At 43.2% G+C, this 15,446-nt stretch overlaps 1 protein-coding gene across 2 annotated transcripts in view; it reads left to right on the top strand.

The window, feature by feature from the left end:
• Positions 1-15,446, top strand: part of myh11b (myosin, heavy chain 11b, smooth muscle) — a 165,951-nt gene that overhangs the window by 78,766 nt on the left and 71,739 nt on the right. Inside the window, exons 5-7 of one of the 2 annotated variants that reach the window (XM_078559145.1) lie at positions 2,528-2,630; positions 8,862-8,882; positions 13,063-13,155. In XM_078559145.1, coding sequence (XP_078415271.1) covers positions 2,528-2,630; positions 8,862-8,882; positions 13,063-13,155 — 217 coding nt within the window. The remainder of the gene's footprint in view (positions 1-2,527; positions 2,631-8,861; positions 8,883-13,062; positions 13,156-15,446) is intronic. The other variant, XM_078559146.1, reaches the window with a different exon arrangement.

The following is a 15,446-nucleotide window of genomic DNA, read 5'->3' as shown; positions in this document are numbered from 1 at the left end:
TCCACACACAGACACACCTCAACACACACCTCCACACCTCAACACACACCTCCACACCTCAACACACACACACACCTCCACACCTCAACACACACCTCCACACCTCAACACACACACACACCTCAACACACACCTCCACACCTCAACACACACACACACCTCCACACCTCAACACACACACACACCTCCACACCTCAACACACACACACACCTCCACACCTCAACACACACACACACCTCAGCACACACACACACCCACAAACACACACACAAACACACCCGCTCACACACACACACAAACACACCTCCACACACACACACACTCACAGAAACACACACGCTCACACACACACACACACCTCCACACCTCCACACACACACACACAAACACACACGCTCACACACACACACACACACACACAAACACACACACACTCACAGAAACACACACACACAAACATACACACACACACAAACATACACACACACACAAACATACAAACACACACACGCACCTCCACACACCCTCACACAAACACACACAAACATACACACATATACGCTCACACACACACACACCCCTCCACACTTACTCACACAAACACACACACACACACACACACATACTCTGTGTGTGTCTATGAGGAGGGTACCTATACCACATGGACTGCAACGGTTTAAGAAGGCAGCTCACCACCACCTTCTAAAGGGCAATTAGGGCTGGGTAATAAATACTGGCCCCGCCAGCGATGCCCACACCACATGAATGAATAAAAAAACACTCACACCCACTCGCACGTCCAAACACACACCTTCTCACACACACACACACACACACACACACCTCACACACACACACACACACACACACACCTTCTCACACACACACACACACACACACACCTTCACACACACACACACACACACACCTCACACACACACACACACACCTTCACACACACACAATACGGGGATAGTTTGGAGGACCTTGGGCTGAAAATAGAAGAACTGTTGTATTCAGTTCACATCATTGATCCAGCTTCAGTCCACGTAATCATCAACAATCAACTGGTAATCGAGTGTGAAAACCAGACTGGATAACAGGTGAAAAGAAAGGTTTGGGTTTAACTTTATCTGGCGTTCAGTAGATTTTGCAGCCTTTTCTGTTTGATTCAGCTTACGGAGGCCGAGTTTGATGCAGTGAATAGGACATATAAAGGAATTGCCCGAGTGTCTAATGTTGCCTTGTGCCTTTAAGAAAAGTAAAGGCTCATGAGTTTCGAAGTCTATAGAAATCCAGAGCTTGTAAAGTATCTTGGGAATCCAGATGCCTAATACCAAGAAATTCAAGGACATAACTGGTCCAAACAGAGAGACTTTGCCTTTTATGGTGGTGCACAATTCAGCAGACATGCTATGGACATTATTCATCTCCATCTTAATGCAGATTGAACCAGAGCCAAAGGCAGAAGTGAAACCCTCAAAAAAATGCTTTTAAAAACAAAGTTTATAATTATGCACAGAAAAAAAACAGGCTGATTAGAAGAAAAATTAAAATAGTGCACAGAAAGATTACAAATTGTTTTAAGGTGGTACAATTAACCGTGGAAGACAAGAGAATGTGTTCGAATTGTTTGTGCCATTGGAGTCTCAGAGTCTCAGTCTCAGAGTCTGCAGTTTCCCATACAGGAACCTGGCTCCCTGATCCTCATTTTAAAGCGGGGACAGGGGGAGGAGGTGGGGTTGGGGGGGTCAAGAATAATGGACATAACCCTGACGTGGCAGCACAGCTGGAGAGTCCGGGGAGGTGGAGGCCTGACTGACCTCGTCAGCCGAGCCTCGTTTACATAAATGTTCCCAGAATGCTGTCCAAACCCAGCCAGGTTGGCCGATGGGAGGGGGCAGGAGCTCAGCCAAAGGAAGGTTCATCCCGGGGCCAGTGGGAGTGATGAGCGGCTGTCAGTAGCGGGGGAGGCGGGAGGGCTGGAGCTGACTGTGGGGGGTAGGGGGGTGAGGGTGACTGTGGGGTTAGAGGGTGGGAGCGATGGTTTCAACCGCAATTGGGAGGAAGGGGAAGGGAGTACATAGAAGGCCAAGGGCATCCTTGTGATGCCTGGGGAGAGCATTCCTGCTCCTCCTGGCCCACAAAGAGCTGTCCTTAAAAAAAAACACTTACTTTACCCTCTACTGACAAACCTGCACCTCCCAGTGGAGTACGGATGTGATCCATTTAGTGCGACTCCTTGTTAAAAGTCACATCCCGACACTGATGGTGTCACTGCGCCCCTGCCTGGAGCAGCAATCTCGGCCGACTTGAAAATCAGCCAAGGTGAAACTGCGGCAGGTGAGGAGAGGAGGAACTTCAGTCCACTCGGTTTAATCTTAACCCTGCCCCCACACACATTCTGCTGGGTGAAGGGGCAGGGTGTTAAAATCGAGGGGGCTGGTTTTGGGATCGGGAGAGTTTTCATTCAAACTAATGAACGGACTTTAAAAAGTCACAATAATGTATGGGTTTCCTGCACAGGGGCGAATCTGGAGCTGGGAAAACAGAAAACACAAAGAAAGTAATTCAATACCTGGCTGTGGTCGCTTCTTCACACAAGAGCAAGAAAGACGCCAATGCTATCGTAAGTCAATCCCTTTTTCTCGTATTTTCTAATTGTGAGTTAACATTTGGTTTTACGATCTTTGCCTGTTGTCCTGGGAAGTCTTCAGGTCAATATTACGTCCAAACGCTACCAAGCAAAGCTCGAAAGCATTTATAATATGCATTCGCCATAGAACCTTCTAGTTAACGGCTCCTGATAATTGAACATTGAGCAAAATGAAACCAAACACAACAATCGTTGTCATTAGAAAAATCAGGAAATAGAACCAAACATACCTGGCCGGATTTCACAGTGGAAATAGTGATGAGGCTAATGCCACTCAATGTTATTTAGTTGGAATTGGGCAACAGCTTCCAGTGACTCCACGTGCACAGTTAAATGCAGAAATTTGGAAGTTGCTGTCTGAGTGGCGCTGCTCCTCCAGAAGCTGCATGATAACAGTACCTCGCCTGTCAAAGGCATTAAACAGTGTGAAGTTTCTTTACTTAATTCACAGGTCTAGACTACACTCAACAATAAAAGTTAGGGCTTGTCCATTCCAGTGTAAGTTCCATTTTAACAGTATGATAAGTCTTAATTACAGCCAAGCAACCTCTCTGGCACTGAAAATGAACATTTACAAGTTTGGAGTCTCATTCCTTCATATTTTAATTATTGTTGGAGATTTAAAACAAATCTAAACAATGATTTCACTTTTTCTTTCTGCCTCTTATCTCTCTCTCTCTCTCTCTCTCTCCCACCCACCCCCACCCCCCCAACCCCCCCACCACCCCTTAACCCCATCTTTATTTCCCTCACTTTATTTTGCTTCCTGTACCTGTTTGACATTGAATTCAATATTCCAACTGACTATTCCTGGTTCAGAATCCGTGCTGCTCATTAACAACTCTTCAACCTGATTGGTTATGGTGACACACAGTTGCTTGCCCTGTTCACAAGGCCTAGGTGCCCCGCAGAAGACACTACAATTTTTGGATAGTCGGCTGACAGGAATTTCTAGTGCACAAGCCCACAGTGGCTTCTTGTGTAAAGAAAGTCCATGTTGCTGTTCAGAGCAAAATCCAACCCAAAATTAAAATAATGTCCTGTAAATAAAAAAAAACCTCCCATTGTTGACATGTTTTAATTCGCTTAAAATTTTGCGTTCTTTGGGCTGGTGGAGAATGGGACTCTTTCCATTTTCAGGCACACGGTGTCAGGGTCAAATGCTTCCATATCTGATATAACACACCAGATACTGAGAACAGATCCTCTACCCTACCCAATAGTGACCATTGACAATCTCACCGCTGTCATCTGATCGTGGCAACGAGGGAATAATTCCAAAATGATTCAAATTCGCTTTGGCACCGCCTGTGCTTCTTATGAGGTCTTGTAGTTATTTCCAATTATCTATTCTGTCTTTGTAGATTTAAATATAACATTCCATAATAAATCTTCTTTTCTAATTTACTCCCACGCAACAGAACCAACACACACTGCTAAGGAGGAGTGCATTTCATCTCTGTTTTTCTCCTTTCCTCCCCCTTATTTCAGCTATGTCAGTGCAATATGAACATCTACACAGAAGGAGACTAATCTACACAACCCTCTCGCTCATCCATTTCCTCGGTACAGCTGCTCACTGTATTATTGGCAGAGGCTTGAGATCAAGCCACTCATAAATCTTAATTTCATTAGCAAAAGACACTGTGTACATAGCAATCTCTGAGCACAAATTTATTCCACAAAATTATTTCTGAACGCCCAGACCAACTGGATCTAATCCTGGATAGCATCTACAGAACACTCTGATCTAAAGTGTCCAGGACATCTGTGGTGCAATCCACAACCTTCAAACCAAAGGAACTAACTCTGAACCTCTTTAAGATTGATTACCGGAATTAAGTTGGGAACTTGTTGAAGTAAATTGGAGAAAAGGAAAGGACCCAGATATATCAGCTAATAACGATCGCCTTCAAGCAGTGTAAATGATGTGAATATCCCTCTCAGTAAACAACATCCTGCTTGACCATCCCACCCCTGCCCCCACCACCCAAACCCCAATCTTAAGAATCCCCCCATGGCATCTTTTAGAATATAAAAAACCTCCAGCCAGCTATCGCGATCAGACTGCAAGCTTCTCAATGCACAGGCAGGACCTGAGCAAAGAAAGGTGTTGAGTGCCTTTATGACAGCAAAACTCTCAACTCTTTAGAGGAAACAAAATAGTAGCGCCCACTTTTCCAGCACTTACACTATCTGCCCATCTTGCTGCTGCAACAAATGCACATCAAAAGGAGAAACTGTGCCTCCCCTTGGTGTCCATTATTAAAGACATTGCCTAACTGGGCTCAACCAGTTTGAGATCGCATTGAGCACTTTCCCACTCAAGAAAACCCCTGAGTTTCCTCATTTCAAATAGAAATGTTACTACTGCAGATCAGCTCAACCCTGGGTGCGATTGCCTATTTTAAAATCACCCTCCACCCACTCCCCTCCCTCCCTCAAAATAAACCCCTAACTTAGCCTGGGGAACTCTCATTCCGTTAGGCCCACAGCACAGCCTCTCCTTCACAAATCCCAGAACGACAAAAACAGTAAAAACTGGGGAATAGGAACACTGGTCCCAGCGTTTATTTCCTTCTGGGATCCGGCAAAGATCAACAGGTGCCCAGGACACCCAATAGTATTCATAATTCTAGACACCCGGAGGGACGTCTCGAGCACATTAAGGTACCTGTGGACTGTCAGCCCTATCAGGCCCCAGAGAGGGGGGTGCACAAGGTGTAAAACACTGGGGCCCGTGCTTTAAGGGGGTGGGGGGAGGGGTCCGGCCTCACTGCCAGAACAACAGGAATCATGTCTGATTGACTGCTTTGGAGTTGCCCTGGCAGTGCCCGAAGCAGGCCCATCTGGTGGGTAGACCATTCATACAGGCCCCTCAGCCAATGATGACTTTTGTTCAGAGCAATAGCGATCATCGGCTGACTAGGACGTGCCAGATTCACCAGTCTGTCCTTTTTTGCCTCGTGGACTGTTCCATTTCTGTTGGCCGCTGTTGTGGTGGGCGTTTTCCTCACTCTTGGCTAGATTCTGGAGTGCAAGGTAAGGTTAAGCACCCTAGCGCCTCTACATTAGGCAGTGGCATAGTGGCATTGTCACTTGTCTAGGGTACTGCCCTAGGTACCTAGGTTCAAATCCCACCATGGCAAATGGTGACATTTGAATTTAATTAAAAATCTGGAATTAGAAGTCTAATGATGACTATGAAACCACTGTTAATTGTTGTAAAAAAACCTAATGCCCTGTAGGGAAGGAAATCTGCTGTCCTTACCTGGTTTCACTTTATATGGTTCACTCTTCCATGCCCTCTAGCAAGCCACTCAGCTCTCAATGGGCAATAAATGCTGGCCCAGCCAGTGATGCCCCCATCCCATGAGTGAATTAAAAAAAAGGCCCTTCCTGACCTCCTCCCTCGATGGTGTGGCTCTGATTCCACTTTATCTGCCAATTGGTTTATTCACAACCTCACAGCTACTGTGAAGTACTTTCCTACTCCATGTTGTAAAGTAGGAAATTCTTACACCTAATTTGCACTTTGCATGACTCACAAACGGAAAGAATCAGATGCTGGGGGTGACATTGGATTTTTTTTGTGCTATGAGGCCCCTTGAAGTCCCAAAATGCAGATTGTGACACATGCACACACTTCTGATGCAAAGTGTGCTGGATGCCAAATTGGTGAGGGGGTTAACTGGGGTGGGAGGGGGTGGCCAGAAACAGGAGAAGTACCAGGGCCCATGGTTTCTCTCCCTGGCCCTGTCCATGATGACACAGCAGCTTCTAGACAAATCATACAAAGACTAACACTTGGTGCTACTCCCCAGGTCAAAAGCATGGGGAAGACATAAGCTCAATAACTCAAGGGACTGCAGAGATTCCAGGTTCCAGCAACCTATTCAACCATAGCGGGGGCTTTCCTGTAGCAGAATTTATTACATCGCTTCAGTGGTGTCACTGTTGGGGAACACAGCTCCCAGCTGCCAGGAATAAGATTTGTGTTAACCAGCGCTCATGAGGCCCCCGATCCATTACCAAGTATCCTAACGTGTAGAACTACCTAATCATATACGATCCCGATTGCATGTACCTGAAAGTATTGCGCAATCCGTGCTATAGCATGTGGTCTGTATTAGATCATGCCCTGAGGAAGCATGTATACAAATGTATACAACAACAAATAAAATAAAAACACTTGTTTATAAGGCTTGTAAGATTTTTCAGGCAGTACAATTTTTTCAGAGTCTATACGGTGCCTCGGATTCATCGTTAACTTTTGTTTAAAAATACGTTTCATGAAAATACATACAGCTAATTTTGTGGCCTAAGGAGGAGGCCTCAGGATCATCTGCAAATTTGGGAGTTTTCCATTTGTAACCTGACCTACATGACACACTCAGTTGTGGGTAAGAAGTCAATCAGAGAAAGCCATTTGGCAGCGACTGTATTCCACACTCAGGAAAATACCTTGGTTATTTGAATTGCAGCAAAAACACATTGGTCCCAAAAATGGAAACAGTTTCAATGTGGACAATAGTCATTATAGTTATTGGCTATACCACTATTTTTAAACAACCCATTTGCTAAATTGGTGGTGTTTTAGAAGCAGTGTTTGTGTACAATGTTTGCACAATATCATCTTTTCCTATTTTGTCGATCATATTTCAAGGGGTTTTATTTTTCTGAGCGGGTTTTGGGTGGTGGTGCTTGTTGGAAAGTCACCCAATGCTCATGAGGTCTGGGATATTTTAATTCCTGGACTTCATTTAAATCTCGCTGACAGACTTCCTGAGTGGAAAAAGCGGGTAGTGGGGAAAAGCTGCAGTTAAGTCCTGATGTTACTAGGGTGCCCAATGTCATCCGTTCATTAAAGCAAGACCAAATTTCTTTTTTTTATTATGTGGTGGGCATTTATTTCCCATCCCAAACTGCCCTTGTTTAGAGGGCATTTAAGAGTCAGCCACATTGCTGTTATATATTTGGAGTTATATGTAGGCCAGATGGGTCTTTATAACAAACAGCAATGGTTTCATAATCATCATTAGACTTTTAGCTCCAGATTTTTATTGCTATGGTGGGATTTGAACCCAGGTTCCTGATATACTAGCCAATGACAATACCACTATGGCACCATCTGCCAGGTAGGGGTGATGCCTCAATAGTGGGATGCCTGCGCTTCTCTGTCAGGTAAGTAGCCTGGGCAATTTTAAATGTCACCTGCCTGTTTGGTCTGGTAAGGTTAAAATCAGCCCCTACATATTCCAGTTTAGAACTTCTAGCTTAGGGGAATTCATCCAGGCCAGCAGCAAGAATCCCTCATTACCACGGTAGACCAAACATGGTAAATCAACATAGCTCCACAGTCCCACATCATCTAATTTCCTAATTCAGGTTGATCTCACATTAAGTTTATGATGTAACAGTAATTTTTACAATCATTTTATGATCTATAGTAATTGGTGTTCTGGAACCAGTTACACTGTCAACCTAGTAGTCTAACAGAATTGGATCTGTTTGCTGGATATCTCAACACAAAGCAGACTTAGCCACTTCCTGTACAACTGCGCTAAGTTACAGCATGCCATCCAAGGAACGTGTAAGTGATACAAGGGTTTCATCTGATTTTATGGACAAGAGTTATTTTGCTGTTGTGACTTCGGTTCAACCATTCTCAGTCCTAGTCAGGGTGTTGCACGAACAGAGCTATCGCCAGAATAGCAATTTCCAAAATGTCACATTTATTTTAATGGAATGCAGTTTTGAGTTATCTGTTTAAACACATAGTGGATTTAAAAAATATATATATCAGCTAACATTGACAGTATGTACCACAAATTAATAATGTTATCTATTGTCGTTTCCAAGCCTTGTGCTGTAATGTAGTCATCAGGACAAGTTGCACTCAACTCTTTGAAAGGAGTTTTTAAGGGAATGAACAAGAGCAGGGCTGACCAGAGTCTTGCTCTCTCCCACTGGAAGAATTTGGGCATTGTTTGGCACTTCCCTCAATGAAATGGCTGATGTCACCAACGTAGCCTGGAGACGCCTACCTCTTGATTCTAGAAACTCCTTGAGCTAAATGAACATTTGAAATTGTGGGTTTATCACTGGACATGAGAATGAGGTTAATTTCTGTGTTATATAGAATTACCCGATGTTTATTACTCTACTGACATATTTGTTTTATGCCATATTATCCAACTACAGCAAGATCCCGCTTTTGCATACGTGAGTAATTGAGAACGTTCGCTATGTGTTTATAGCACAAAGTACATACCTGCACGTTATTGTTGCACAGAATCTTGATGTTGAGGTAAAAGAAGGTGTCACTCACCCCACAGATAAACAGAGATACAACAGTAACACAAAGGGTTGCATGCTTTATAAAGTTCATTTAAAGTGGTCTTTATCAGTTACTAGGCAACATTTTGCCACTTTCCTGAAACTCAATTAATTCAACCTGCAAGGACTATGGAAAGCAAGGCATTTTCAACTGGAACATTTCCCTGTTACACGTTTCACCTCTTACTCAAATAAATGTGTTGACTCAGTTTGCAATAGGTCAAAATGTTCACAGTTTATTGGCAATAAACATAGCTTGAAAAATATCAGCGTGATGCTATGAGTGAAGCTCACAGCTTTGAGAGTCCACTTCAGGGATGTAGTGGCAGAAATGTTACTACCCTCTCCAACACGATCAGAATGTTCCAGAGAAAGACCTATTCAAAGCCTGATTGTGCCTGTGTTGAGTGAGTCCTCCATTGAAGTTGGCTTGATGAATCACCAACTTCCTGGTATGTTCGTGCACGGCATTTTGTGCCATGGTCATCGATCTTAATCTGCCCAGGAAAGGAGAAGAGTAGTAGAAATTATGACCTGTTTTCACATGCAGACTTGTGGGTTGAATTTGAGTTTAGACAACAAACTGAAATCAGGATTGTTGTTAAATAAAGCCCAAAGCAAATGTAACCACCTTAACTGAAGGAATGATACCTGCATGGCTTCAATCAATGCTGTTACTGTATCTATCTTCAAATACTGATAGAACTATGAACTGGCTCATCAGCTTGTCGCTATAATTGTTAATTGCTGTGCAATAGGCTCTAGGATGCAGATGTGAAATAGAAATCTGCAGTAACGTAAGCTTGACATCTTGGTGCCTTTCATGGCATAAAACCATGGCCTGATAACTAACTATTTAACCTTATCTCATACTGAAATGGTGCAGTGGTAAACAATCTTCCCAATTAAATCAGTGGTTCACTTCTGGATTATCAGATAGAAGCCTAGCCTCTCAAACTGAAAATCTGGTGAAATATCACACATGACGATATAACATTGGTGATGGCAATTTGTTTGACATTATGGTACTTAAAACAAAATGTAAATTTTTAATAAATGCCAAACAATAGGACATCTTCACACACTTGAGAACAACGAGGGGTCGAATTTTATGGCCCCTTCCACTGGTAGGATTTTCTGGTCCTGCCATAGCCAATGGGCTTTTGAATGGCTCACCTCATTTTATGGACCTGCCCCCAGTGCAAAGGCACCATAAAACTCCGCCCGCCGTGGGTAATTTAGGGTTCATTTTCATATGAGGTTAATTTTTTGCCATTTGAATCAAAGATAGTTTCTGGGTAACTTAAAACAAAGGAGCCACGGTTTGATTTCTGAAAAAGCTCTGTAAGTTCAGAAGTGATTTCCCCTGATGGCCTAGTATTGAATAATTGGCACTCAGCCAGAGAGTTCCCATGTTCAATCCCTAATCGGTACCAAATTAGCTGATCCCAGCTGGAGTAGTAAATAGGATGACACAATTGGTGGAAGTGAGGGCTGAAAATTGTCAATAATCGTCATTATTCAGGTGATTCTGGCTGGAGGGTGTGCTAATGCATGTGTGCGTTTCTTAAAATTAATTTACAGGATGTGGACATCGCTGGCTAGGCCAGCGTTTATTGCCCATCCAGAATGCCCTTTGAGAAGGTGGTGAGGAGCTGCCTTCTTGAACTGCTGCAGTCCTTGGGGTGTAGGTGCACCCACAGTGCTGTTAGGGAGGGAGTTCCAAGATTTTAACCCAGTGACAGTGAAGGAACGGCGATATAATTCCAAGTCAGGATGGTGAGTGGCTAGGAGGGGAACTTACATGTGGTGGTGTTCCCATCTATCTGCTGCCCTTGTCCTTCTAGATGGTGGTGGTTGTGGGTTTGGAAGGTGCTGTCTAAGAAGCCTTGGTGAGTTGCTGCAGTGCATCTTGTAGATGGTACACACTGCTGCCACTGTGAATTGGTGGTGGAGGGAGTGAATGTTTGTGGAAGGGGTGCCAATCAAGCAGGCTCCTTGGTCCTGTGCAACAACAGGTTTCGCTGTGAGGTATTGTATTGTTGAATCACCTTCCAAAACTCTGGCATGCGAAATGGTCACTTTTGATACCTGTGGAAGTGTACCCTCAGCAAGTGTCAGTACCTTCAGGGAAGAACAGGGAGAAATTGGGAAGGAGTGTTTACAGTAATTCAATAATCAATCTAATAAACCTGTCATCTTTTCTGCACCATTTTAGATGATAAACATGAATATTAAAAAGGTCATTCTTATCATAGCTTGATGCTACTGCAAATATTTATACTCTGGCAGGTATAAGTTGCCTTGTGCTTAATTATTCTTGCATTTTTCAACCAACTGTAACATGTGGCATGCATGAATGTGTTATTTCTTTAATCATTTCATAAAGGTTCCAGCATTAATTTTTCTCAGAAATGAATACTATTAACATCCTCTAGAAAATACTGTGTACTTGCTGGCTGCAGTCAGATATATAACTAAGTTGTGCTTGTTTTAGATAAGCAGTCATTAAAAACTTAATATTTTAAAACATTTCCATGTCTTCTTGAGCTTGGTTATTGCACGTTTTCTTCCTAACGCAAGTAAGAATCCTACTTGGCATTTTTATAAAGTCAAAAGTCTCTCCAAAGCTCTCAAAGGCTTAGCAAACAATACACGTACATAGTACTTCAGCTCAGACTAATGTTTCTGCCTGAACGTCAAGGAACAGGGAGTATGTTTTAAAACGGTGACACTTCCTACAGGGCTGTGCTGATCTTTTCTTCCTCAGTGTAAAGGATATGTAAACGGGGTGTGACTGTGGAATAATCATGCTGACTCCTGAAGGACACCTCGGCGTAGGTCACCGCAGTGGAAGGATGGAAGCAAACCCGGTGGTGTGGAGAGATCCCGCAGATGTTTAAATATTCTTAAAACAACCGAGTCATGAGGACCTGCATGTGCTAAAGACGCTTTAGCAACCTGTGTTTTTCAGTGGCTCATTATTGCAGGCTCCTCTGGAATTCTGATATACAGAAGTGGAAATAAAATGCCAACTATTTGTATTGTGGATTATTATTATTGTGCTAAGATACAGGTATTGTAACATTATATTGTAACGCTGTTGTAACATTAACAGATGTAACAGCTGAAGAAGGTGCTGATGTGATATTATGACGGGATAACAGTGAATATCCCATTAGAACACCATTAGGACAAACAACAAAATAAACCTCAATCGAAAAGCAGGTTCTCGAGATCTGGAATAAAAACAGAAAATGCTGAAAATACTCAGCAGGTCAGGCAGCGTCTGTGGAGAGAGAAAAAGTTTAACTTTCCAGGTCTGTGACCTTTCATTAGAACTGGAAAAAGGTAGAGATGGGATAGGTTTTGAGCCAGGGGCAGGTGGGACAAGGACAAATGGTAGGTTTGTGACAAGGTGGAAGTCAGGAGAGACCGAGTGACAGAAGAGTTAGCCTTCCAGGGCCAAAGGAATGGTGTTGGGGCAAGAAAAGAACAAAAAGGTGCTTACAGCAGGTGCTTAAAATAAGAGAAAAACTGAAACCTGCAAAGAAAAGGAAACAAAATAGGAGGTGGGGGGTTGGGGAGCAGCGATTACAGCCTGAAATTGTCGAACTCAATGTTGAGTCTGGAAGGCTGTAAAGTTCCCAATTAAAAGATGAGGCGGCGCTCCCCAAGCTTACATTGAGCCTCACTGGAACAGTGCAGCAGACCAAGGGCAGAGATGTCAGCGTGAGAACAAGCTGGAGAATTAAAATGGCAGGTTTTGACCAAGATGCTTCTTTGCTCCTTTTCTTGGCCCAAAATTCAAAACCTATGACACTAACTTTTCTCAGTCCTGATGACTTGAAAGATTGGCTCTGTTTCTCTCTCCACTGATGCTGTCTGACCCGCTGAGTGTTTCTAGCATTTTCTGTTTCTCTAACAAAATAACCCTAGTACAGAGTGACTGTAGATCATATTTCGTTAGAGCAATGCAATGAATGGTTCCAGCAGTTAGCATATGAGTCACTGGCTTAATCTCTCATTGACTAAAATAACTGAATGTTATCCTTCTTAATTTTAGGGGGAACTTGAAAAGCAACTCCTTCAAGCCAACCCCATTCTGGAAGCCTTTGGTAACGCAAAAACAGTAAAAAATGACAACTCATCCCGATTTGTGAGTATTTCATTCTTGGCTTTATGGTTTAGTTTGAGTTGAAGTTCCCACGATTGTACACACCATACAGCAATAATGACAGACAGTGATAGTGATGTTAGTTCACTTTGGAGCTGATTGAAGTTTCTAATACCCGGGATCTTGGTAACATACCAAGAGAAAATAAATCTGCCACAAAATTCAAAACATCTGGACAAGGGCAGTTTGTGGTGTGGTGATTTATTGCATTCTCATGAAGTGTCTGTGTGTATCAGTCAGTTCAGCAATACTTCCAAGATTTGAACACTGAGCTATAATATAGCAATTATTTGTATAGCAGAATGGAAACAGTATTAGTCCTTTACCAGTTTGTTGAACTGCCCCAAAGGCATGGCACAATAGTCTGTAGTGAAACCTAGTTTTTCAGAGACATTCTGGGCAACTTACTTGTAAAGTTCTTTCAAACTTTGTATCTGATTCAAGAAGTTATTAAGGACCCTGTTTAACGTTTGCACATGATAAATCGTGCCTTCATGCCAAAACTAAATTGACCACCACAGGCATACAGGATCTACAATTTGCGGAGAAATGCTGTGTTGTTGCCCATTCTGCACCAGATTTGCAAGCCACTCTCGATCTCTTCAATTCTGCGTACAATATATCATCTGAGCCTTCCAGCAAAAGCAATGACATCAATCACTTGTAACCCTGAGATATGATTTGGTAACATTTTGGTAATATCGCAAAGAGTCTTCTCCGTGGGTTGCTGCCTTGAGATGGTGGTGAGGCCATCCATGGCAGCAGGGTCAAGGGGGAGGTGCCAGACAAAGTGCACTCCGAAAAAGTTGCCAAAGACAGAACAGGCAAAGGAAGACTGTGCATCTCACTGGCTACAAAGGTGGAAGAAGTTGTGAACAACACCAGGAACCACCCGTTGCATCCTTCGATCTAAACAATGCATTTGGCTGAGTAAATTGCAAATGTCCTCCAAAGATTTGGATGTCCAAAAAAAATCCTCATCACAATCCTGAAATTGCTTCTTCGTGTTATAACTGCAACTGTCACGAGTGAGAGGATCTGAAACAAAATCCGGACTAGGGTTAAGCAAGGCTGTGTGATAGCCCCCATACAATTTACAACCTACCTGACAATGGCTATTCACCTCATCAAAGATTAACTGCCCTCTGGTGTCAGTATTAAATACCGGCTCGATGGAAAACTCTGGTGCAGAATTTCACCCATGTCGGGCAGGCTCGGTGGGGGCGGGATGAGGGAGTGCGAGCTGAGTGAGCATGAGTGTGAGTGAGCGCTTCATAATCTCCCTGAGGACAGAGCTGCCTCGGGGAGATGGAGAGATATGAAAAAAAAAAATTTAAAAATAAAAGTGTAATGAAACATGTCCCTTCATGTGACTCAGTCAGGGCAGGGACGTGTTATTAATGAAAAATTGAAGTTTTTATTTTATTTTTATTTGCTTTTGGAAACCTCATCCCGCCCGTGGATGACCATCCAAAAAAGTACAAAGGCCGCTTGGCCTTTTCGCCTGCTTGCCAACCGTAAGGTTGGACAGGCAGCAACAAATTTCTTTCAATTAACTTTTTAACAACCAATGTCTTTCAATTAACTTTTTAATAACCAATGTCTTTCAATTAACTTTTTAATGGCCTTAATAGGCCTTTTAATTGTCAGTGAGCGCGCTGCTGACTCCGGTGCAGAGGTAGATTGTAAATTGTACGGGGGCTATCACATTCTACAATATTCCCATCACCATTCCGGTATGTTCTGTCCCAACGCACGTGGACCATAGCATAGTGTGGTGTATTTTTTTTTAAAGTTTTGCATTCAGCCTTGCACCAAATGTGGGTGACATGATGTATCCCACACTGTCCCCAATGTGTGTGGCATGGTGCATTTTACCTGTGTGGCAAGTTAGTGTCCCTAAGTCTGCTGGAAAAGTTTAGTGTCACCACATGGAGCACAATCGGCACAAAACATGATACATATCCATGGAAAGAAAACAGGCGGCTGCTGACCGCATTTATGGTGGGAAGGTCAACCTGTCAGGGAAAACGCCCTGGAAATTCAAACCATTTACAAAATGTAAGGTAGCATCGATGAATGTCACACACCACACACCCAGAATCCATTTTATACTCTCTAGCCTCAGAGTTGGTTTATCCAATGTGCTTATGGTTTTTTGCCATTTTTGCACTTTCAGTAATATTTGTTTGCTACAACTTTGCTGATGTTTTTTTGTGCTGGGAGACAAAAAGGGAGATAGATCAGCTGGTGGTGCCCTCGAAATGTCACGT

This window comes from Cetorhinus maximus, chromosome 15 (assembly GCF_964194155.1).
Source record: "Cetorhinus maximus chromosome 15, sCetMax3.hap1.1, whole genome shotgun sequence".
Taxonomy (NCBI): Eukaryota; Metazoa; Chordata; class Chondrichthyes; order Lamniformes; family Cetorhinidae; genus Cetorhinus; species Cetorhinus maximus.
Note: the sequence above shows the minus strand (reverse complement) of the source record. Positions and strands in the feature narration are given on the sequence as shown.